General features: G+C 57.6%; 1 protein-coding gene across 1 annotated transcript in view; it reads left to right on the forward strand.

Annotated features, from left to right (window-relative positions):
• Positions 1–21,933, forward strand: part of MLLT6 (MLLT6, PHD finger containing) — a 36,672-nt gene extending 14,739 nt beyond the window's left edge. Inside the window, 14 exon segments of the mRNA XM_050330781.1 lie at positions 3,222–3,320; positions 7,634–7,808; positions 8,523–8,753; positions 8,756–9,121; positions 10,435–10,619; positions 11,236–11,353; positions 15,770–15,836; positions 16,213–16,355; positions 16,613–16,801; positions 16,944–17,032; positions 17,410–17,759; positions 17,901–18,009; positions 19,735–20,094; positions 20,884–21,933. Coding sequence (XP_050186738.1) covers positions 3,222–3,320; positions 7,634–7,808; positions 8,523–8,753; positions 8,756–9,121; positions 10,435–10,619; positions 11,236–11,353; positions 15,770–15,836; positions 16,213–16,355; positions 16,613–16,801; positions 16,944–17,032; positions 17,410–17,759; positions 17,901–18,009; positions 19,735–20,094; positions 20,884–20,928 — 2,526 coding nt within the window. The 3' untranslated portion in view covers positions 20,929–21,933.
• The last annotated feature ends 1,363 nt before the right edge of the window (positions 21,934–23,296 follow it).

Here is a 23,296-nt window from a genome sequence, read left to right on the forward strand (position 1 = left end):
GTGGGGGGAGCTCCAAAAGGGGGGTTTGTGTGGCCGTCACGCCCCCCGATGATGATGCGGCTGCACTCCCCCCTCCACGGGGCTGCCCCGCTCCGTGCCCACGTGTGCCAAGCCCCAGCTGCTCTGCCCTGCCTGGGGAGAGGTTGTTTCCCACCAGGTTTGGGGCTGGGGGCAGGTTCCCCTTCCCTGCAGCCCGCAGCTCTTCCGCAGGGAACGCCGCAAGGTAGGGCTGGGCTGGGGCTCGCAGAGGTGGGATGGGGGTGGTGAGAGGTTTCCTCTTCTCTCCTTCCTCCTCCTCCTCTTCCTCCTCCTCCTCCCCTGATTCCTGCTGCATGGCACAGCCAGGCAGGCCTGGCTCTTTGCCTGTGGGTTATATTGTCCATAAAGTTTCCTGGAAGTTTCCTGGCACCTGTGTGCCAGGGAGATGGGGCTGGGCAGAGCAGGGCTGGGTGGGCAGGGGAGCAAAGTGCTGCTTCCCCCTTCTCGCCTCGCCCTCCCCTCTCTGCAGCTCCTGCAGGAAGAATTTGGAGCTTTCTGGTTCCTGGAGAGAACCCACAGGTTTAAAAGCCTCTGGTGCAAGCCTGGGTTGGGTGAGGGTCTGTCAGGTACCCAGGAGGGGCTGAGCATCCCAGCTCTCAGTGCCATGGCCATGGCACTGTCACCTTCCCACCAGCACCATGGTCTGGGGGCAGCCCAGCCCCATCCATGGGGCAACAGAATTGGCTGTCCTGCCTGTTGGAACACAGGACACTGCATTTCTCCAGTAAGATTGAAAAATTCACCAGATCCTGTTGCCTTTTGAGCACCCAGAGGTGTCAGAGATGAATGTGTGAGGGTGAGACACGAGCATGGGCACCCAGAGTGGGCTCCTGGGTGCCCAGTCCTGAGGGTTCTGAGCAGAAACGACAGGGAGAACCTGGAGAGGGGGTGGTGTGGAAGGGAGAGGGGCTTGGGAAGCACATGGAGGAGCAAGGCGTGCGTGATGGTTCTGGTTCAGAGCAGCCCCTGGAGCAGAAGCAGAGAGTGAGCTCTGGGGGACAGATTTCCCAGACAGTTTGAGTGCAGTTGCTCAGCACGTGTAGTCGAGGCCAGATCTTCAAAAGGGCTCAATCCCCAGCATTTAGATTTTTTTTTTTTTTAAATTTTTGGAAAACCTGATCATTGATTGAAGGGTCTGCATGGGAGCCGAGGCATTCCAGAAATCTGCTCCCTGTCGTGCAGGCAGGGCTCCTGCTGGATGTGGGCAGATGTACCCACCCCCACAAGGAGCCAGCTCCGTGCTGACAGCAAGGGAAAGCTTTTCCAGGCAGGCCACAGCCAGGATTTTGAAGCTGGAGGGTGTGAGTTTGGTGGTGAAAACCAGGAAGGAGGGAGGTTTATGCCTCGTTGTCGTGACAGTCAGGACATTTCCCTGCCTCTCCCCACACGTGTGAAGGTTCACTGTCCTCCCCCAGAGTGCTTTGACTCTGCCTTGGCTCATCCTGCCCACCACACGTGACATTAAACCGTGGAATGCATCCTGCTGCCTCCTGTTGCGGCTCCCACTCGGGGTCTGGGGGCTGCAAACGAGAGAATAAGCCCTGTGGCGTTGAGGAGGTTTAAGGTTTGTGCGAGTTACTTGGTAAAATGTGCCGTGATGAGGTGTCTGGCTCCTGCTTTCCACTCCTGGCAGCACCTGCGAGGGGGTGATCCACGTGATCCCTGCCTTTTCCCTCGGAATTTATGGATGGCTTTCTGTGAAATCCTCCCCTCCTGCCTGCCCTGTTTTCCCCATTTGTAAAACGAGATGGAGATGTTAAAAACTATTGCTGCGACAGGAGCGGCGAACGCCGGCGTGCACGGGGTCTGTGAGGAGCTGCTTAATGAGCTGGGCCACAGTTTTCCCATCTTCCTGTCCCAGAAAACCCGGGAGACTTGGAATTTATAGCACAAGAAGCCCCCCCAAGTATTTAAAACGTTATGAGTTTTAGTAAAGATTTAATTTAAATTTGTCTTTCGGCGCTTAGTTGGCAGAAATCACATTTTCAAGCTTTCCTTGTTCACTGCCAAGGCTGGGAATGTGTGTTAAAAAAATGGGGGGTGCTGGAATTCTCCTCCTGGAGAGCCAGGGAGTTGTGATGTGGCTGTTCTGAACACACCTTCATCCCAGACTTCAGCCTTTAGAATAAACCACCCATACCAGGGTAGTTTAGGCAAAAAGAGGCATTTTTTTTTTTGCTCCCAGAAATAAGTCTGGGAGGTGGGAGGATGGATTTTTTTTTCCAAGCCCTGCATTCTCATGCAGGTGTTTATCCAGCAGCAGCTCTCCTGGTCCCCACACCGGTGAGCACACTGGGAAGTTTGGAACTGGGCACAGGAGTTGCTGCAGCTCCAGTGAAGAAGGTCACACTTCTGGCTGGTATTTGTGGCGTGGAGAAGCTCCTGTGTCAGCTCAGAGTGTCCCCATGGGAGTGTGAAGATGGGGAAGGAGCAGGAATGTGTGATGGAGCAAGCTCTGCCAGTCCTCCCTGTCCACCATTCCCCAGGGGGATGGATGTAAAACCAGGGCAGGCAGGACTCTGCTTCTCCAGCTTTTCCCTGGTTTGCAATTTGAAGAATCCCACATTTCTGGGGTTTCAGAATGGGAGAATAAAACAGGAGGAACAAACCAAACCAAACAGTCTGTGTTGTGTCAGCAGGGCCAGCCCCAGAGCAGCTGCTGGGAGGGGGCGTGGGGGGGATCTCTGGGGTGGGTTCTGAGGTCTCCACCACCTGCCCTCTCTACCTGTGCACGTGCAGCACGTGCTGGAATCAAGGTTCTCCCGTTTTCTGGACAGGGGTGGATCTGGGAAACCCTTGAAAGAGGCAGAGAGGGAGGGCAAAGGGGCACAGAGTCCCTTTGGGGAAATGGCAAGAGCGAAGCTCAGGTTTCCAGAAATCAGCCAGAGCTTGTTAAGTCCTTCCCTATCATCTTACCATGAACTGATTTGGGGCTTCTGTTGATATTCTGCTCTCCAGATGTTGGCTGCAGCTGGGGTAGAGATAGTGGGATGCTTCCAGCCAGAAGCTGGGATGTGGGGGAAGGGATCCTGGGCTCGTGTGGATGGGTGGAGAAGGGAAGAGGGATATGAATGTATGGTTGTAAATCCACCCCTACACACCCTCCTTTCTTTCCCCTTACAACTGTTACTCTCAGCAGAGGGGAAAGTTACCCTTGCAGTGCTCTCTGATTTCTTTTCCAGAGTCGGAAGGACAAAGAGAGACCTAAACAGAAGCACAAAAAGCGGCCGGAGTCTCCCAGCAGCCTCCCCCCGGCCCCAGTGCCCGTCACCACGGACAAGGTACCACCCCTGGCGTGGAGGGAGGATGGGGAGAACCCCCCTGGCAGCGGGAGGACAGGGTAGGGGGGCACAGGAAGGGCTTTTGTCCTCTGGTGTTGGTTCCCGACCCGTGGCATTCCCGCTCTCCCCACCTCGACGCCCACCTTGGGAATTTACCAGGCAGCTGTCCTGGTTTCTGTCAGTGAAGAGCTCCCGAGGGATTGAGCTGGAAGTGCCAGCCTGGTTTGCAGCAGATGTGCAGATTGGAAGCTCTCACAGAGCAGATGAAATGTCCAGGGTTTGGCCTCTTCTGCAGTGAACAGCCCAGGAAGGGGTGTTATCCTTTATTAGACTTCTATTTTGTATCTATCCTGCTTTATTTCCCTCATTAGGGAAAAAAAGAGACAACCTTAGGAGCACATGAGCTCTTCCAAGTGCATAACAGAGGCAGCTTTTCTGTGGGAGCCGTGGGAGCTGGGGTTCTTGGTTCCTCCATTTGGGGAAAGCTCAGGCAGAGGGGCACGGTGTGAGGTCCTTTTCTGCTCCTGAGGTGTAGAGAGAACCCAGTTCCCTGCTGGGAAGGTGTCACCTGAGTGAATTTGTCTTTTCCATGCCCGGCTGGGGCACAGTCAGGGTGTCAGTGGGATTCCCTGCTGCTGACATGGGTTGTAAGTCAGGACAGCCCTGGGATTTCTGGGACTCCTGATGGCCCCAAATCCTGTGGAGCAGCACAGACACAGCTGAACTGGCCTCGAGCTTGCACTCAGCAAGGTGAAGGCCAAGCCTGCACTTGTTCAGGGTTCAGGGAACAAGTGGCGTTACTCCAGTCCTTGGACCTTTGGAGCTGAACTCTGGAGTGGGAATGTGAATTAATGCAGCTCCTTAGCAGGGCTCTGTGGTGTAAATGAGCAGGACAAGGGCCAGGCTCCTGCTGGAAGAAATAAACCTGTCCTGGGAACGTCCCTTTGTGCACAGAAATGCTGCTTGGAAAGGCTGGGCTGTGCTTGTGGAGGGGAAAATTCCCAGGCTGGCAGTGTCTGGCTGTGTGGGAAGCACTGGCAGGGACAGGCTGGGAGGTGACAGCACAGGGATTTGGGGTTAGGACTGGTGAGGATTTTCCACGTTGTGTGTGAGGCCAAGGAGGGGTCAGAGCTGCCTTGGCAAAGCTGAGGAGCAGCAGCAGGTGACAGCACAACAACCTCTGAGCTCTGCCCCTGCCTTCCCTGCTTCAACCAGCCCCTGATTTCCCTGTGGGGATGTGAGGGCAGCTCAGCTCTGGCTGTTGGGAACAGCAGATCCCCCCGGTTAACGGAGCTGACAGGACCTGATGGCCCGAGAAGATTATTTTCAAGCTGAGCTGAAACCCAAAACCTGCCTCTTGGCCAGGGAGAGCAGTTGTCAGACAATCACCCACTGTCTCCTCCAAAGTCCTGCCAGACCTTTATAAACAGGGAGGCAAGGGTGTAATTCAGTTTTACAGGCAGCTTTCAACTGCCTGTAAGCTGAAATTTGGGAGATCCTAATTGCTGTGGCTGTGCTGGAGCTGACAGGGGCTTAGTGTTTCCCCAGGGATTTATTATTAACCCTCGGAATGGAGAGTATATTTTACTTTTTGTGCATTTTTTTGTGCCTAGATCCCAAAGTTTTGCTCTGTTACCTGGAAAGGCTGATCCTCACAGCTGAGGGGCTGCTCCATCCCCCTGCCCTGTTCCTCACCCCCACCCTCCCTCCTTTCCCCTCTCCAAGCAGCTTAATCCAGGGCAAAGCCTCTCCGTGTTTCCCACACATCTCCAGCCTCCCCCACCCCTCCTGTGTTCCATCAGTGCCTCCCCGAGGAGGAGCTGGTCCTGCCAATCCAGAGGCACCGAGAGATGCTCTGATTGCCCATAAATAAATTACCAAGGGAGGGAGGAGCTCGGGAGCTGCTCTGGAAGGGGCAGGGGGAGCAGGGCCATCCCCTGGGGGACAGCAGGGCTGGGGGAGGAGGTGTGTGCACAGCTCTGCCGGGCTGTCCAGGTGCCCCCACCCTCCCTGAGGCAGGAGTTTATCCCCCCAGCAGGTTTCTGGGTGACAGTTTTTCCTGTGGTTGCTTTAAAACAGACCATCAGAACGTGGCTCCTGCCTGGTTTTGGAAGGGAGCTCTCGCTTCCTCGGTGCTCCCCTGGGTGTTTTCCTGCCCCCCACACCCCATGTGCAGCTCATGGAATGCTGGTGGTTCTGCACACACACGGATTCCCACCCTGGGGAAAAGCTGATCCCGAGGGATTGAAGGCTCTGTTTGTGCCCAAGGCAAACAGGGGTGCAGGTGCCTCCAGCCCTGAGCTGCAGAACCCCCTGCACTGGGGGGCAGGACTGCAGCCCTCGTGACTGTGATTAACAGTGGGGTGATGGCAGCAGCCCCCTCCCCTGCAGCCCAGGCTGTGTTGTGCTTGGCAGTCCTCCTGTGTCTTCTGGAAGGTTCTGCAGCTCCACGGAGCTCATGGGGATGGAAATCGAGGCACGGAGAGGGGAAGGGTTTGGTGTGGTTGCACTTTGTCCCCCTGCTCCTCCCGCAGCGGTTGGGCTCTTCCCCAAATTCAGGCTCTGGAGTGGCTGCTGAGAAGGGCCCTCTGTGGGGAGGAGGGTTTGTGGTAGGACCCCACAGACCCATCTGCCGGTGACCTGTTTGGCAAACAGTCTCTAGGATGGAGTTTGGCAGGAGGTGGGAAAATCCTGCCCTGAACTGTCTGGGATCTCTCGGGGAGGTCTCTGAGGTCAGGTCAGCCCCACACGTGAGCGTGTCCGTGCCCCGCCTTCAGCTCAGCCCCTCTTACCCTCTTTTTCTTTCCCTTAATTTTGCAGCTCAGATTTATTTCCCAGCTCAGTTTTCCCCCTTTCCCCCCTGCGTTCATCCATCCCTTGCCCTGCACTCCCCTCCTGACCCTCTGGATTTGGAACCAGTCTCCTCCTGTGGTTTCCCCCCTAGCCCTCCTGCACCTTGTGCCGAGCTCCAAAGCGGTGAGTTTAGGGAAGGAGAGCTCAGGGCTTTGTGAACCATCTCATTCCTGTGACTCCTGACGAGCAGCCTCAGACCTTCCCACAGCCCCTCAGGCTCCGCTCCCCTTTCCCTCCCCAGGCACATGTGGAAAGTCGGAAAAGATTTTCATGCTCCCTCTGAGCTCGTAAATCAAGGAGGTTTAATCTCCTACATCCAGGAGTCTGTGATGAGAAAATACAGATTCCCCCTCCTTCCCCAGCTACCCCTCCACCCCCCCCCTCCCCAGTTTCCACCACTCCCTTCCTCCTGTCTTTCATATTCCCGGCACATCTGGTGTGTGTTATGCTGCCAGCTGTTGCATTGTGCAGAGTGATTAAACCACGTGGGAGGAACAGGGGTGGGGGGGGGATAGATTTTTATCTGGGCATTCATGAGTCTGCATTACAAGCCCCTTTTCCTCCAGCTCTTCCCCCAAGAAGAGGTCAGCTGGAGCCGGGGATGGCAGGAAGGGCTTGTGCTTCTCCTGGCAAGAAATGGAAAGGTGTTTTCACTGATGCCCAGGTGTCACCTTTTGGGCTGCAGCCATCACAGTAGAGCTGTTATTTATAATACTGATTGGTTGCAGTGACACCTCGAAGAGGTGATCTTTGAGCACTTAGGCTTGGCTTTGAGCTGATTTGAAGGGGAAGGTTTCACATCCCAGAGTGAGCACCCCGGGGGAATCTGGTTTTCGGTTTGTTCCCCCTCTCCCCCTGCTGAACTCCCACACTTCTCTCTCTCTCATCCCAAGCTCCTGGATTTCCCAGCATCTGGCCAGCCCCTTCATCCCCCTCGCTTCCCTGTCTCCTGCAGGCTTATCTGGGGTTTGGGGAGCATCTGTTGCTGCGTGGTCAGATGGAATATTTACTGCCGGAGGTTTGGGAAGGCCTGGGCTGGCTTTGGGAAACCCCTGTGACAGCACAAGGATGAGCAATCTCCCCCAGGTGGAATGACTGTGCTGAGAGCAGCACACCTGAGAGAGGAAGCCGAAATATATGTTTGAATCACAGCCAAACTCAGAGTTTATTTGGGCTGATCGGCGCAGGGAGCCTCCGCTGTCTGTGCCCTGATTGCAGTGCCCTCTTTAATTTCCTGCACTTCCATGGGATGAATGTAATCCCTGGGGACTATAAAGCCCGGTGCCACCAAGCAGCAAGAGAGGAAAATGTTGCCTTTCCCTCCTGAGTAACCTGGCCTGGCCAGCCCTTTGTGGGCAGAGGGGGCAATCCCTGCTCCTCGCGGGAAATTGGGAAAACGAGCCCCTGCTGCAGCCACATCTGGCTCGAGTGAGTCCCCCCTGTGTCTGTGCCTTGCCCAGGGCTCCACCAGCCACCATGAGGGGAGCAAGGAGACCTCAGAGGTCGGCAGGTCGGAGGTGAAAGGCAGGAAGTCCTCGAGCCATGGCAGCAGCCACAAGGGGAAGAAGACGGGAAGCGGGAAAAGCTCGGTTGGCTTCAGCTCGGCGTCGTCCAGCGGGACCTTCCAGCCTGCAGGTAAGGGGTGAAGGAGAAGGGAGAGGGTGGGGATGAAGGAGAAGGAAGGGGAGAATGGTGGTGATGTTTTGCTTTGCTCCTCTCTGTGGATAAAGAGACCTGTTCAGCCTTTGCCAACGGCGACCTCTTTAACCCCTTGGAAGGGGAAGGGAGAAGTCTGGTTGTTCCCAGTTCCGTGCACAGAGGGAAGAACGGAGGCAGAGGAGTGTTCCAGCTCCCCTCCTGCTCGGGCTCGCAAGGAAAACCAGCTCCAGATGTGGGAGTGGAGGGAGGAGGGAGGGATTCTGTGCTCAGGCAGTCTGGGCAGCACCTGCCCCCTGCTCCGTAGGTGGTTCAGGCTGCAGCCGTGGCTGAGGAGCTCGAGAGCAGAGACCTGAGCCCACACCTGACATCAAGGCTCCCCTGAGCCTTCAGGCAGAGCCCCATCTGCTCTGACCTCGCTCGGTTCTTCTCCAGCTGTTGTCACGTTCCATCCCCTGGGATGCTCCTGGGGGATGCAGGGATTGGGGGATGGGGGGAAGCAGGCACAGCACAGGTGGGATGAACCTGCTGCTGGCACTTCCCGGGGAGCACCCGAGGGCTGGGAGGTCGCAGGGATGGCTCAGCTCACTTGATGGGGACGAAGGACCCTGTGCTGTGCCCGTGCTCCTGTTGCCTCCCTCACGGGCTGAGTTCTGCCACCACCAACCAACCTTCCTCCCCCTGCCTCCCCAGGTACCTCCTGCAGCAGCTTGCAGTGCTCCCAGGACTTTGTGACCTTCCCCAAGCTCGAGCAGGACGACGAGAAGTACCGGAAGCCCGTGAGCTCCTCGTCCTCCTCGCACTGCTCCCCGCTCTACGAAGGGCAGAAGGGCGACGTCTTCGAGCAGAAGGTGATTTTCTCCGGCTTTGGGTCCATCATGCGCTTCTCCACCTCGGCTGTGAGCCAGCAGAGAGCCCGGGACGCCTCCCCGTGGACTATAAAGCCTCAAATCCCACCAGTGGCCCCTCGGTGGGGACCAGCGGGGCCGGTGGGAGCAGCAGCAGCAGCAGCAGCCACAAGCGGATGCCGTCCCTCAGCTTGGAGGAGGGAGAGGTGCTGAAGGAAAAGAAGCACAAGGGTAGCAAGAAGAACAAGCACGGGCCCGGCAGGCCAAAGGGGGGGAAAAGCAAAGAGATTTTGGGGGCCCAGCTGGCTGGGTCCACGTCCACGTCCTCGTCACCCTTCTCGGGGGGCTCCCTCGTGAGCTCCAGCATCGGCAACTCCTCCCGCTCCTTCAGCCACACTGGGAACCTGCCCAGCCTCAGCATGGAGTCCCCGCTGCTGGGCTCAGGTATGTTCCCCTTGGGGCTCCAGGTGTGCACAGCTGCTCTTTCATCACCTTTAGCCTGCAGAGTCCAGCCCCCTGAACTCAGTCCCATAAACATCCACGAATGGGCTCCCCGTTCCATCCTGGCCTTCCTCCTGGAACCTCCTCCGGGTCAGCTTCCCTGTGGCTGGGGTGCAGATCTGAGCTTGGGGAGAGGGGGGGACGACACACATTCCAAACCCTTTTTACTCAAGGGCTGCAAAACCTCAGCCAGCCAGAGCTGAATTTCCAGCTCCATGAAGAGGGGTATTCACAGGCCAAACCGGAACAACCACAATCTGACCCCGAATTAGAGAACTCTCTCAAGTGGTTCGAGTTTAACCCCTCTTTTAAAAGCAAAACCTCTCATCCTGGTCTTAACCACAGCTGTTCCCAGTCTGAGCTGCCTCCCCCAGCCTGGCCAGGGTGAGGACAGGCAGGACACAGGGCAGGAAGGGGTTAAGGCAGCAGCAGAGGAGGGGCTGAGGTTTGACACTGTTCTGGCAGCAGAACTTGTCATCGGTCTATTGTGGGTTGTTTGCAGATGCTCCAATTTAGGTCAGATTGCAGGGGGGGGAGGTAGAGTTTTGTTGTGTGTGCCAGGAGCCCGGGCCGTTTGTCTGGAGGGAAGGAGCTGCAGCAATCCAGGCAGTTTCCACAACCATAACCTTGGGCCAATTTTTTCCTTTTTTTTTTTTTTTTTTTTTTTGGCCTGCCCCCTGGAACAACAAAGGGATGTTTCAAAGAGGAGGAGGAGGAGGAGGCTGCCAGGCCTCCGTGTTCCCCCTGTTCTGCTCGTTGCCCTGCTCTGCTTGTTCTCCCATTCTTCTCTTGTGCAGAGCTCTTGGCAGGGCTCCCCCTTGCTTTGGGCACTGCATTCCCGTGCCAAGGGAAGGCAGACGGGTCCCTTCCCTCAGCAGCAGCTCTCTCCTCTCTCCCTCTTCCCCATTTTTGTCTCTGTGGTCCCTGGGCACCACGGAAGGGGGCAGGTGTGGGGGCTCTTCCCTGAGTCCACTCCCCCCTTTCTGCCGCCGGTTTGTGCCCCAGGTGAGTGTCCCGATGCTGTGATTTCCCTGCTGGATTGCATCTGGATGCCCTGGGCAAGGGTGCAAGGCTGGAAAACCCAGAGCTACCTTTGGATAGAGGGGCTGTGGGCTGAGACCACCCTCGCTCGTGCCAAGCTGGAAGCGCAAGTGGTGCCACTGAGATGGAGCCCTGCTGAAACCCGGCTGCTTCCAGGCCCTGGAAGGGAGAGGAGGGAATCCCGTCTCTCTAACCCCTCTCCCCCCGCCTTGCAGGGATCTACACCAGTAACAAGGACCCCATTTCCCACGGGGGTGGGGTGCTCAGGGCTGTGTGCAGCACCCCCCTCTCCTCCAGCCTCCTGGCACACCAGGGCACCTCGTCCCTCCCGCAGCTCAACCGCTCCCCCTTCGCCAGCACCATCCCAGCCTCCTCCTCCTCCTCCGTGTCCACCACGCAGGTAAGAACAGCAGGACCTGCAGGGGAGGCTGCTTTGGGAGAGGGCTGGACAGAGCAGGGCCACCTGTGGGCACAGAGGAGCTGCTTCCCCACTTGGGAACCGCTACACTTTGCAGGCACTGGGGCGGTGTGGGTGGTTTCGTGTCACAGCCCACACAGCCTGTTGGGGTTTGGGAGGAGTTGGAGCCTGAAAGGACAGGTGGCTTCCCACTGACTGGGAACTTGTGGCTGGATCCTGTGCTGGGTCCTGCCAGCGGTGCCAGCCCTGCCTTCCCTGCAGCACGGGCACCCTGGAGGGAGGGCTGGCTGGCAGGTCCCAGCTGGGTGGGCTGTGCCAGGACACGGAGCCTCGTCCTTGTCGGGATCCCTGAGAGGTGTTTTACAGGGAGGAGACAGCTGGTTTTGCGGTGCTAACACGGCCCCTTCAGACTCTTGGCTCTGAGGCAGAGCTGGGAAGATCTCAGCTGTCTAGCGAGACTTCCAGGGAGATATTTTTAACGCTCTCTCAGGGCTGGAGTCGGGAAGAGATGGAATAATGTAAGTTGTTTTCCTCCTGTGCTTTTGAGAAGTCACTTCTCTGAGCCACGGCTCCCCCTCCCTCCTTGTTTTCCCTGTAGGTGTTCTCACTGGCAGGTTCAACATTCAGCCTCCCCTCCTCACATATTTTTGGAAGCCCCCTCACGTCGGGGCTGTCGATCAACCCCCTCCTGAACCAGTCGGAAAGCAGCCGGGCAGGTACGTGAACCTGAAGGTGTGTGAGCCTGGGCTCCCTGGAAGAGTGGACACAACTCCTGTCCTCCCTGGCTCTCCAGCTGCCCTCCCTGCCTGCTCCCACCCTCTGTGTGAGAGCCAGGGGCTCAGAGAGGGGCTCAGGAGGTGCCTGTGTTTGCCCAAAGTGTCCCTGGGTAGTGTGTGTCCCTGGACACGTGCTGGAGAAGTGCAGGAATGTCAAGTCCCTCCCTGGAGAATTGGTTGTCTTTTTTTTTTTTTTTTTCCACACAAAGGCAGTGAAAGCTTTGCTTGCTCAGAATACCTTGAAAGCTTCTCCTTGGGCTTTGTTTCTTTGGGTTTCTCTCTCTCTCTCGGTGGGAGACACCTCACCACTCCAAATTTCCATCTTCCTCTTCTGTTCTGAGTTACTTTCTTGCCTTCCCCTTTGGCTTTGTCCTGAATGCCACAAAATCCACTGGTTTCCACTCCCAAACATGAACGTGGTGCCAGCCCTGAATTACTTACAACTGCTCTTTTTTTTTTTTTTTTCTTTCCCAACGAGGCGAATTCATTTTCCTTGGAAAACTGCCTGCTTAATAAGCAGGAAACTTGAAGCATCATAAGATTTCTCTACTTTTTTTTTTTTTTTTCTCCCAGACAGAGCAGGGCTGATTTTTTTTTTTTTTGCACCAGTGGTTAAACAAAAGCACCCTCCTGCTTTTCAGCTGTTAGTTACTGGTGCAACTGTCTCCTGCTCCCCTAACCCAGAAATCTGGGAGCTCAGCGTGCTGGATGCTGAATCCTGGGAGGTAAAAGCCTGTCTGGTGTCATGCTGAGTGACAAGCACTTGAAAACACAGCCCTCATTAGGGGTGGCTCAGAGTGCTCCAGATAATCCCACACCACTGTTCCCTTATTTGCCTCAACAAGGGGGCATGTGAAGCATGAATGGACACGTGTGTTTTTCCTCCTGACCTGTGCAAGCCCCTGGAAGGTCCCTCTGGGTGTCCCTGGCAGTATTTTGTCTGTCTGTCCCTGAGCTGGGAGGTGGCAGCTCAGCTCAGCCCGTGGGAATCACTGGGGCTGGTGAGTCAGGAGTGAGTCAGCCACCTGGAATCAAGGGATGAAAGGAATGGGGTGAAAGGAATTACCTTTCCCTGGGGGCAACCGGCAAGAGGTGACCCAGTGCTGCTCCCCCTGTGCTGTTATTTTGGCAAGGTGCTGACAGGAGAGGGAAGGAATCACCTGTCAGGAATAATCCTGGATTCCAGGTCCTGTTCCAGCCCTGGGGCTACTCATGAGTGAATCATGGAGGCCAAATCCAACATACAAAGTGCTCAAAAAAAACCCCTGATCCTTAGTTTCCTTTTCCAAGATTGCCTTTTTTTTTGTTTGACAGGGATCTTAGGAGCTTCAGGATCCTTTTTTTCCCAATTCCAGGCAGCCTTAAGACAACAGCTCCTGGGTTTTGTCACATTTAAGGTCTGTCCATCTCTATCTCCTGCTGGAATTAGTGACCCAGAGGGCATTAAGCCAAATTCACTTGTTTTTTTTTTTCCTCCAGGGGGATTAATTAACGTGCTTTAAACCTCCTGTGTGGGGCCATTTTCACTTAAAAGTGTGGTGATTCCTTTAATCCCAAATCGTTAACAGGAGGGTTGTGAAGTTCTGAGTGATGCCACCTTGTCTTTAATTCAGATTCCTGTTCCTGAGAGTGTCTGTGCAGACAGATCCCACGGAGACAGAGCTTTCACTGCAGGAATAGCTCAGCTTTTCCACATTTCAGTGAGCTGTGGGGGACTGGGGGAACAGAGAAGTTGTTTTCACTGATGCAGGTTCAAACCACGGTGCCTTTGGCAGTGCAGAAAGTCTGATTCTTATCTGAGCTACTGTCTAGTCCTTCCTCCCACGGTTTGTCCTGGATCCTGCCTTGTTGTGATGACAGACCCAATGTTTTTTATCTTTTCTGGTTGTCTTCAAGCCTCTTTTCCATGCTGGCTGTCTCTGGGTGATAACTCAGTCATCTCCTGTTCTGGACACATCAGGGTGGTGTTGGCCAGGAGAGATAATTGGATATGGAGCCTGCTCCTGTTTCAGAAAGCAGAATCATGTGTGTGCAGCCTCCCTGGGCTGCAGCAAACGACGTTACAGGAACGAGCAGGAAGTCAAAGCTTCCCCCAGTTTTTATTTGGTTGCAAGTTCAAATGGTTTGGAGGAAGCTGCACGTGGTGGTGGGCTGGGGATGTTTGTGTGGAAGTCACAGAGTGGTTTGGGTTGGAAGGGACCTTAAAGGTCATCCAGTGCCACCCCCTGCCACAGGCAGGGACACCTTCCACCAGCCCAGGTTGCTCCAAGCCCCATCCAACCTGGCCTTGGACACTTCCAGGGATGGGGCTTCTCTGGGCAACCTGTGCCAGGGCCTCCCCACCTTTATAGCAGAGAATTTCCTCCCAGTATCCCATCTAAATCCCCCCTCCTTCAGCTTAAGGCAGTTGCCCCTTGTCCTGGCACTCCAGGCCAGTGTCCCAAGTCCCTCTCCAGCTCTCTTGGAGCCCCTTTGGGCACTGGAAGGTGCCCTCAGGAGACCAGTGTCGAGTGGCAGCTGCTGGTGACCTCCAGAAAGCCGTGGCTCCTCCCCAGAAGGATGGGCCAGCTGTAATCCAGGTCCAGAAGGACATTCCCATGGGAACGAAGGAGCGAGGATCCCGCTCGTACCTGTCTGTAAGAGCTGCTGAACAACAGCTGTGCTTGCTTGTTCCCAGCAGCAGAAAATACCCTGCTCAGGGCATCCCACTGTAAATCACAGCGTTCCCTGCAGGAGATTTCCTGGATTCTTGCACATGAGGGACGTCTCGCGTTGTGTGAAGAAGAGGAGGGGCCGGGAGCCAGCTGGTGTGGGCTGTAGTCACAGCATCTGACACGTCCCAGAGCGAGGGGAGCGTGTGTTTATGGGCTGGCAGGCCCTGGGGATGGGAAGCAAATGGCAGATGAATACACTTCACTTCTGGATAACTCCGTGGATGGGAGATATCCTGCTCGAGTGCACAGCGGCTCCGTCCCCAGCGTCCTGGGACAGGGGGAATGGCTGGGGGGAAGGATTCTGGATACCAAAGCACTTCTTTCCCCCCTTAACTGAGCACTGCTGAAGTCACAGCTTGGATTCTGGGGTCAGTTCTGGGCTCCTCATGACAAGAAGGACATCAAGATGCTGGAGCACGTACAGGGAATGGCAGTGGAGCTGGGAGGGGCTGGAGCAGCAGGAGGGGCTGAGGGAGCTGGGGGGGCTCAGCCTGGAGAAAAGGAGGCTCAGGGGGGACCTTCTGGCTCTGCAATCCCTGACAGGAGGGGGGAGCCCAGGAGGGGTCAGGCTCTGCTCCCAGGGAACAGGGACAGGAGGAGAGGGAACGGCCTCAGGCTGTGCCAGGGGAGGCTCAGGTTGGACACCAGGGGAAAATTTCTTCATGGAAAGGTGGTCAGGCACTGGCCCAGGCTGCCCAGAGCAGGGGTGGAGTCACCATCCCTGGAAATGCTCAAAAAACGTGTGGATGTGGCCCATGGGGACACGGTTTGGTGGTGAACCTGTCAGTGCTGGGTTAATGTTTGGACTCGATGACCTTGGAGGGCTTTTCCAAGCTGAACGATTCCATGAATCCATTTAAGCTCTTTAGAAAGGAGCTGAGCACCTGGAAACTTTGAAGAACCCCCAGCTGGCTTTCAGGGCGGGATCCTGAATCTCGTCTGATCTTAAAGGGCTTTTCCAACACAGACGACTCTGTCATTCTACGAAGAATCGCAGACTGATCCTCCAGGATCGATCCTGGGGGATGGGGGTGGGTGTGGATCTGCGCTGGCACCGGGCAAAGCTGCGCAGGGCTGGGCACGGGAACGGTTTTCCATCTCGAGGAAAACCTCCTCCCTGCCCATCGCGGGGGCAGAGCGGGCCCGGGTGACCTCCCCAGGGTGACCCCCCTGTGCCGGGGGTGCCAGGCGGTGCCAGCAGCCCCTCCCCGGGGGAGGCGCGTCCTCCGTTCCCCCGCGTTGCGCAGCGCGGGGCTGGCGCTGCTCGGTGCGGTTCTGTTCGGGGCTGATCGGTGCGGTGCTGGCTGGTGCTGTTCGGTGCGGTTCTGTCCGGTCCTGCGCGGGGCTGATCGGTGCGGTTCTGATCGGCGCTTCCCTCCCCGGTGCTTCTCGGCGCTGCCCGGTCCCGCTCGGCGCTGCTCGGTCCACAGCCCGATGCTTCGCGGGGCTGCCCGGTGCGGGGCTGCCCGGTGCGGGGCTGCTCTCGGTCCTGCCCGGTGTCTCTCGGTGTCTGTCGGTCCTGCCCGGTGTCTCCCGGTGTCTGTCGGTGTCTCGGTGCTGCTCGGTGCTCCCATCTAGCGGGGACACCCCGGGCCCGTCCGCCCGCTCAACACCGGCCCCTTCTGTCCCTCTCCCCACGCAGAGCCGGACCTGGAGGATTGCAGCTTCGGCTGCCGGGGGACGTCGCCGCAGGAGAGCCTCTCCTCCATGTGAGTGTCCTTCCCCCGGGAGTCCTCCCCGCCGCGGGCACCGGGAGCGCGGCCGCGTGGGAGCCCCGGGAAGCCGTGGGATGACACAGCAAGGAAAGGGAAGAGGAGGCAGCTCCTTCGCCGCTCCTCGGGGCTGGCAGTGGGATGGGATGGGATGCGATAGGATGGGAGGGGAGGGGATGGGGCAGCTTTGCTTTCCTAACACAAGCCAGGACTAACAGGAATGAGGGGCTCACCTGGAGCGGAGCAGAGGAGGCTGAGCCTGGGGTGGGGGGGATGCAGCCACTCCCAGCATGAGGCACAGGAGCTCTGGGAGCAGGCAGTGCAGGAGGATGGAGCAGGGAAGCACCTCTGACACCCCCCAACCCTCGCCCAGGTCCCCCATCAGCAGCCTCCCGACCCTGTTCGACCAGACCGTGTCGTGCAGCAGCAGTGGGCAGCTGGAGAATGTCCCCCAGGCCACCCCCAACATCGAGCAGCTCCTGGAGAAGCAGGGCAACGGGGAAGCCGGAGTGAACAGTGAGTCCCTGAGAGAGGAGAGGTCCTGGTGTGTGTTTGTGTGGCAGCCAGCTGGGATTCTGCCCACAGGCAGCGGAGCCGGGTGGGGGACAAAGCACCAGTGTGTGCCATGGGGGAGTAGCTGGCAGTGGGACTGTGGGTTGGGGCCAATCTCCTCCCAGAGTGGGGTCTAACTCTGGATCCTGTGATCCCCTTCTCCTCTTTGCCCCCTCTTCTCTCCCCTGCCCCTGTCCCCTTCCCCCTTCCTTCCCCTGCAGTTGTGGAAATGCTCAAGGCCCTGCACTCGCTGCAGAAGGAGAACCAGCGGCTCCAGGAGCAGATCATGACGCTGACGGCCAAGAAGGAGCGTTTGCAGCTCCTCAACGTGCAGCTCTCCGTGCCCTTCCCCGTGGTGACCAGCAGCAATGGCCCAGGCAGCCAGGCCCAGTACATCCTGCCTGCCAACGGTGAGGGGACCGGGGGGACGCACTCCCTGCACCCCAGGGTGGGCAGGGGGTCACCATGGGAGGGTCAGACCCATTTACACGCCATCCCTGGCTGTCAGGCTCCAGCCCTGACTCTGCACCCTCACTTCTTTCCCATCTCCAGTCTGCAACAACGACTCCCTGAGCATCAGCAAGAGCCCCCCGTGCAAGAACAGCTTTGGGATTGAGAACTCCCTCTCCACTTCCTCCGAGGTAACGCGGCCTCTGCGCCCGCCAGCCGGCCGGGAAGGGGCTCGGGGAGGGAGCAGTGCAGTCCCAGGGCTCTGACTTAGTAGTAAAGCCTCGTAGCCCAGGCTCAGAATCAGGAATTCTTTCCCTGGAGTGCCCGTTCTTCGTCTCAGTGCTGAGGTCTGGGTAGAGTAGCTGAGACCGGGAGCGTGAGGTGAGGATGCTTCCAGGTTATCCCAGAGACCCAGCCAAGCATGTCTGAGTTCTGGGACCCCTCCGACCTGCACTTGCACTCACGGCCCCCCTTCCCACCTCCAGCTCCCGCCCGAGGCGCCCTCGGGGCTGAGCCGACCTCTGGCAGCCGCCCCAGTCCGATGCTCTTGTGTCCGTTTCTCCCCCAGGACCCTCACTCAGGGTGTCCCAGCAGGAGCAGCTCCTCCCTGTCCTTCCACAGCACCCCTCCGCCCCTGCCCATGCTGCAGCAGAGTCCTGCCTCGCTACCCCTGCCCGGGGTGCAGCAGGTGAATGGCCTGGCCCGGGTGGCCGGCGGCGGGCTGGGGGGAGGCACCAGTGCCAGCCACAGCCTCTCCACGGTGCCCATGGTGGACGGCCTGATGGGGACCCTGGCAGGAGGCCAGCAGATGCCCATCAACGGGATCCTGGGGAACCTGAACGGAGCCCAGGCCGCCCAGCCCGCGAGCGTGCCGACGCAGGGGCCGGGCGGGCCCCCGGCCCTGCAGCTCTCCACCAGGTGAGGACGGGGGGCTCGGGGGCGCAGCCCTGCCCTCTCCAGCAGCAGTTTAGCTCCGGGAGGGAGGGAGGGACACGCCCTGCGTGTGTGCAGGAACCCAGACGGGCCCTGCTGACCTTCCCCGCCCTGCTCCCCCCGCAGCATTCCCAGCCTGAGCCCCCTGACGGAGCAGCAGCGGCACGTCCTGCACCAGCACGAGCAGCAGCTCCAGCAGCTCCAGCAGCTCCTGACTTCCCAGCCGCTTAATCCGGTGAGTGGAGAAGCTGTTCAGTGGGAAAACCTGGCAGCAGAGGGCAAAACTTAGGGCTCCCTCCTTCCCCTGAGTCCCCTGCCCATGGGGGATGCGGAGCCGGGCGCCTTTTCCCGACTCCTGGATGCTGGGGATGGAACGAGCAGCGAAGCTTTAGGCAGGAAGGTGCAGCACCTCCCCAGGGAGGGCAGCTGGGATTCCAACGGTTTTCTTTGTACCAAGGGAAGGATTTAATCTGGGTCTCCCACGTCCTGAGGGGGTGAGAAGGTGGGAACTCTGAGCCACCGTAAAATCGGGGTGGGGGGAGTAAAATGCGCTGAGCTCTTACCTCCTCCAGCCGTCCTTGGATGCAAATCATGTCTGATCCTGCTGCCAGGACGGGCTGGGCTCTGGGCTCGCAGGTGTGCTGAGGCCCACGGAGGTGAGGAACACTCTTGAGGACACTGTTTGAGGTTAGAAGGAGGTAAACACCAAACTGCTCTAGTCCTGAGGCAGGTGATCCGTGTCTGGGCACATTTTCCTGGAGAACTGGAAATGCCAGGAGGACTCTGCAGGTGGCTGAGGATTTTGGGGTCAGGAAAAGGACCAGGCAGCTGCTCTCTCTGAGGCTCTTGGCTCTGTGCCTGCACCCTCGGGGGTCAAACAGCAGCCCTGTCCCGGGCTGTGGTGGAAAAGGCTGGGTGGAGAGATGGCAAACCGTGTGTGAAACCACAGTCAGTGCCCTGCAGAGACCTCGGTGCTGCCCCTGCCCTGCGTGGAGCCGCACAGGAATGCCACCAGCTCCCGTCAATGGAGCCGTGCTCTGCTCCCTTCTGTCTCCCTGGAACCTGGCCCGTTGCTCTGCACGGGTTTCTGGGTCAGGCTATTTATAGCCCGGGAAAAGCACATTTCAGAGGGCCTGTCTGTGGAGCAGCTGATGCCACCGTGTCATCAGCTGCGTCCCCGTGGGGGCAGAGCAGTGTCAGCTCTCAGCCCGCTGCGCTGGTCGATGGTTGCCATAGCGATTCCTGCAGTTTGCTGGATTTGAGGGCGTCCCTGTGGATGCAGGTGAGGTGTGACCCTCACCCCCACCCCGGGTCCTGCTCACCTGCACCCACCCCGTGGGTCAGGGCTGGGCTGGGAAGCGGGATGAGCTGGGGGGGGTAATTAGGAGCCACTCTGGAAATTCAGGATAGTGAACGCCACAGACTTCAAATCCCTGGGCTGATGGATTGGGAACTGCTGAGTGGATTTGTGTGCCTGCAGGTGTCTGGGTGAGGGTTCACTAATCCTGTGTGTCGGGAAACAGAGGGGTTGGAAAGGTCATGGGCACAGGCTGTTAATGAACACAAGGCAGGCTGATCCTCTCTCCCTGTAGAGATGGGATCAAGGGGACTTTCTCCCTTTCTCCAGTAGCATTGCCTGGGATAGAGTGTGTCATGGAATCATTAAGGTTGGAAAAGACCTCCAAGATGGAGTCCAAACTTCGACCGAATCCCACCGTGCCCACTTAACCATATCCCAGTGACACCTCTGCTTGCTTTCTGAACACTTCCAGGGGTGGTGACTCCACCACTTCCCTGGGCAGCCTGTTCCAGTGCTTAACCCCTCTTCCAGTGAAGAAGTTTTCCCTAATATCCAACCTGAATCTCCAAGTCCACCTCCAAGTGGCTCCTGTGTGAGATGCCGCCTCTTCCTGAGCGCTCTGTCCCCGCTGTGACTCATCTCCCTCACCCTTCCCCGCAGGAGCAGCAGGCCCTGGTGTTCCAGATGATGCAGCAGATCCAGCAGAAGCGGGAGCTGCAGCGGCTGCAGATGAGCAGCTCGTCCCAGCTGTCCATGAGCAGCCTCCTGGCCGCCACCTCGGCCCCCGCCCTGATGACCTCGGCCCCACAACCGCCCCCCAGCACCAGCTCCCTCCTGGCCTCCCTGTCCCCGCAGCAGCTCAACCCTAGCAATGCCCTCCTGGCCCCCCAGGCCACCCCACCGCTCAGCACTCCTGGGAACAGCCTCCTGGCCTCGGGAACGGGCCTCCCACCCGTCCTCACGGCACAGCCCAACCCCTTCCTCAACCTGCAGGCTGATGGCAACACCCCGAAAGGAACGGTGCGTATGCTGTTGGCACTCCCCTGACCCCGAGGGCCCTGGGCAGACGCCCCTGGGCGCCACTTTATTTGGGGGAGCACGTGGGGAGCAGAGCCAGGACGCCCCTTGGCTTTGCTGCATCCCCGCCTGGCCAGCGGCACGTCCTGGTGCCGCCTCCGAGGGCTCCCAGGGTGTGCCCTGGCGGGCACAGAGGTCCCCCAGGGTGTCCTTACCCGTGTGTGCAGACACACAGCTGACCCACTGCAGCAGCCAGGCAGGGACAGGCCGTGGGTTTGGCTCCCTTGTCCCCGAGGTTCGGATGGGATGAGGTGCCCCAGGCAGTGCCTCGTGGCGGAAGGCGAAGGTGGCTCCCTGTTGACACTCAGGGTTTAGGAGGAGTCCTGCACCCAGGAGGAGAGCTGGACAGGCTTCCAGCCTCTCTCTGAACAGCCTTGTACCGGGGCACCGGTGCCCAGGGGCTGGTGGGGTGACACTTGCACCTCCTCCATCCCTCCCCTCTACCTGTGCCTGTACCCAGGAGGTCCAGCCCTGCTTGGAGACATTTAGGAGCCAAAGGCCAGGGTGGAGGGGCCAGCTGGGCCTAAACCAGGCAGAGGGAACCCTGGGGCTCCTGTGTCTCCTGGTTTTGGAGGAGCCTGAGAGGTGCCAGCGAGCAGGGCCGGGTGTGCAGCGCATCAGGGCCCTCAGCTCTGCCCCCCTCCCCGTTCTGATTCCTGTCTCCTCTCATACCTGTCTCCTCTGCGTCTCTTTTCTGTTTGTTTTGTTTTGTTTTGTTTTGTTTTTTTAAAGACCATGAATGAAAAGGGAGCTCCTCTTACCCAGGACAAGGGCTAAGCTCTTCCCCCCTGACCCCGAAAAAACCAGCAGCCAACTCCTCTCCCCAGGGGGAATGTGGCTTTTCCACAGCCAACCTTGACACTGTTAGAGCAATGAGCACAAGGCTTCCGAGGAGCATTCCCTGCGCCGGGCCACGCCAAGAGGTGCTTTGGAAGACACAACGTCTGTGGCCGAGCCCTGGTGTCGTGAGGAGTGGAGGTGGGGGGGTTTTCCCTGCCAACCTGCCCCGTGTGGAGAGGCAGCACTGGATGTGAGGGCGCTGGGAAGGGGCGTGGTGGCCGCGCTCGGCTGGGGATGCTCGGAAGAATTCCTGGAGCTGAGATCTCTCACCCGCTGGGCTCTTCTCTGTGTAGCCCCCCAACAGCTCAGCTGGAGCCAAATCCAGCCTGGAAAGATACAAGTGGGAGTAAAGGATGAGGAGTGGAGCTGGAGAGGAGGTGAAGGCCGCCTTGGAAGGACATTGTCACACCCGCCCTGCCAGCTGCTGTTGGGTCAGCGCTGCCCTCACCTGAAAAGCACATTCCTGCTCTGGGGCCGTCTCTTCCCTTCCAAGATTCCCAAAGGATAACATTTCAGTGTGCAAAAGGGGCTGGAGCTGGGATTATCCAACGTCAGAAGGTGCATTTGAGCCTGGAGGTTGATTCCTGGACCTGAGCTCGAAGATCAAAATGTGTGTGGGGAGGAGAGTCCCAAATCCCGTCCCTGTTCTTTCCTGCCCACCACAAATCACTCCAGTTCTGGCAAAACCACGTTCTTCCACTGGTCTTGGGCTCTTGGGAAAAGGGGATCTCCAAGGAATGGGACAGTGACCAGAATCCTGAGCCGAGACATCAGACCCTTCGTCATTCTCCACCTTTTGACCTTAATTCCATCTTACAGCCCGGAACCTCGGCCAGGAATCGGCTTCCTCTGAGCTTGGATGGATGGAAGGATGGATGGATGGGTGGGTGGATGGATGGATGGGTGGGTGGATGGGTGGATGGATGGATGGATGGGTGGGTGGATGGATGGATGGATGGATGGATGGATGGATGGATGGATGGATGGGTGGATGGATGGATGGATGGATGGATGGGTGGATGGATGGGTGGATGGATGGGTGGATGGATGGATGGATAAAGGACAGGTGGGGCAGCTCTGGGGAAGGGGAACTCCTACGTCAAACGTACCAATGCCCCTTCTTTTCCTGGTGCCCTGGGTAACTCCAGAGCTCCTGGGGGGAAGGTGGGAAGGCTCCAGCTGATAAAAAAACTCTGAGGGTCTTAAAAACCAAGTTATTGGACCTTAATGACATTTTTCAGCACATTCCCACTGCCTTTAACTAGTTTGCACTATTCAAATCTGTCAGCAGTGGGGCTGTGCTGATGTACTAGAAAAACTTGTCCTAGGCAAAACTCATCTGCTAAATATCTTTCTTCCATTTTATTTTATTTTATTTTATTTTATTTTATTTTATTTGGTTGTTTGGAAGATTGTCACCATGATGGTTGAATAAGGCTAAAAAAGGAGAGAGAAACCCTTTCTGCTCTCAGCCTGCAGTTCTGTGAACTGGGCAGAACGCTGCTGTCTGCCTAGAAATATATATATATTATATATATATATATAATTTTTTTTATATATATATAAAGAAAAGCTAATGTTTTAATAACGTTAAGAAGCTATTGGGAAGGTGGAGATGGCAGCTAAAAGTGGAAAAGCAGGAAAAAAAAGCCTCCCTTCATGGCAGTCCCTGCAGCACAGACCTGGAGGCTCTCACTGGCACATCCCTGTCCCCAGACACCTCCCAAGGGACAGGTGAGCTGTGCCACCTCCCCCCACCTGCCACCTCCAAGCTGTGACTGAGAGCTTTCAGTTCAACCCAGCATTTTGGCTCCCTGTCCCCCCAAAATCGCTCTGGCACAATTGTGTCCTTGCACTTTTTAAACTCCTTTTGATTTTTCTCTTGTTCCTTCCCCCCCCCACCCCCAACTCAGCTGTGTTGTTCCCCCTCCTTGGCACCCCCAGAGGTGCCACCCAAAATCCCTGGCACAGGGACCCTCTGCTCAGTGCAGGAGCTGTTTTTAAAGCTCACCTGGCTCAGGTGAGCTGTAAAAACCTCAGGTCTCGCCTTGGCTGCCCCCTGCCACGCGAGGAGCCTCGGGCTTGAAAGCAACTGCTACAGGGAGCAAATATATTCTGCAAATTAGGGCTAAAATGCTAAATTTCAGGGCTGCCCCTCAGCCCTGAAGTGCCTGTTTTCCTGTGGTGGCTGCACAAACACAAAGCTGGACCTGCCATCCCTCAAATCCTTGGGATTTGGGAGCAGACTTGGGTGAGCAGGATGATGGACGGGAACCTCAGCCTGGGCTCTGCCAGCTCTGTTTGT

The sequence above is a fragment of the Myiozetetes cayanensis genome, unplaced genomic scaffold (assembly GCF_022539395.1).
Source record: "Myiozetetes cayanensis isolate MyiCay16 unplaced genomic scaffold, myiCay2020 scf44, whole genome shotgun sequence".
Taxonomy (NCBI): Eukaryota; Metazoa; Chordata; class Aves; order Passeriformes; family Tyrannidae; genus Myiozetetes; species Myiozetetes cayanensis.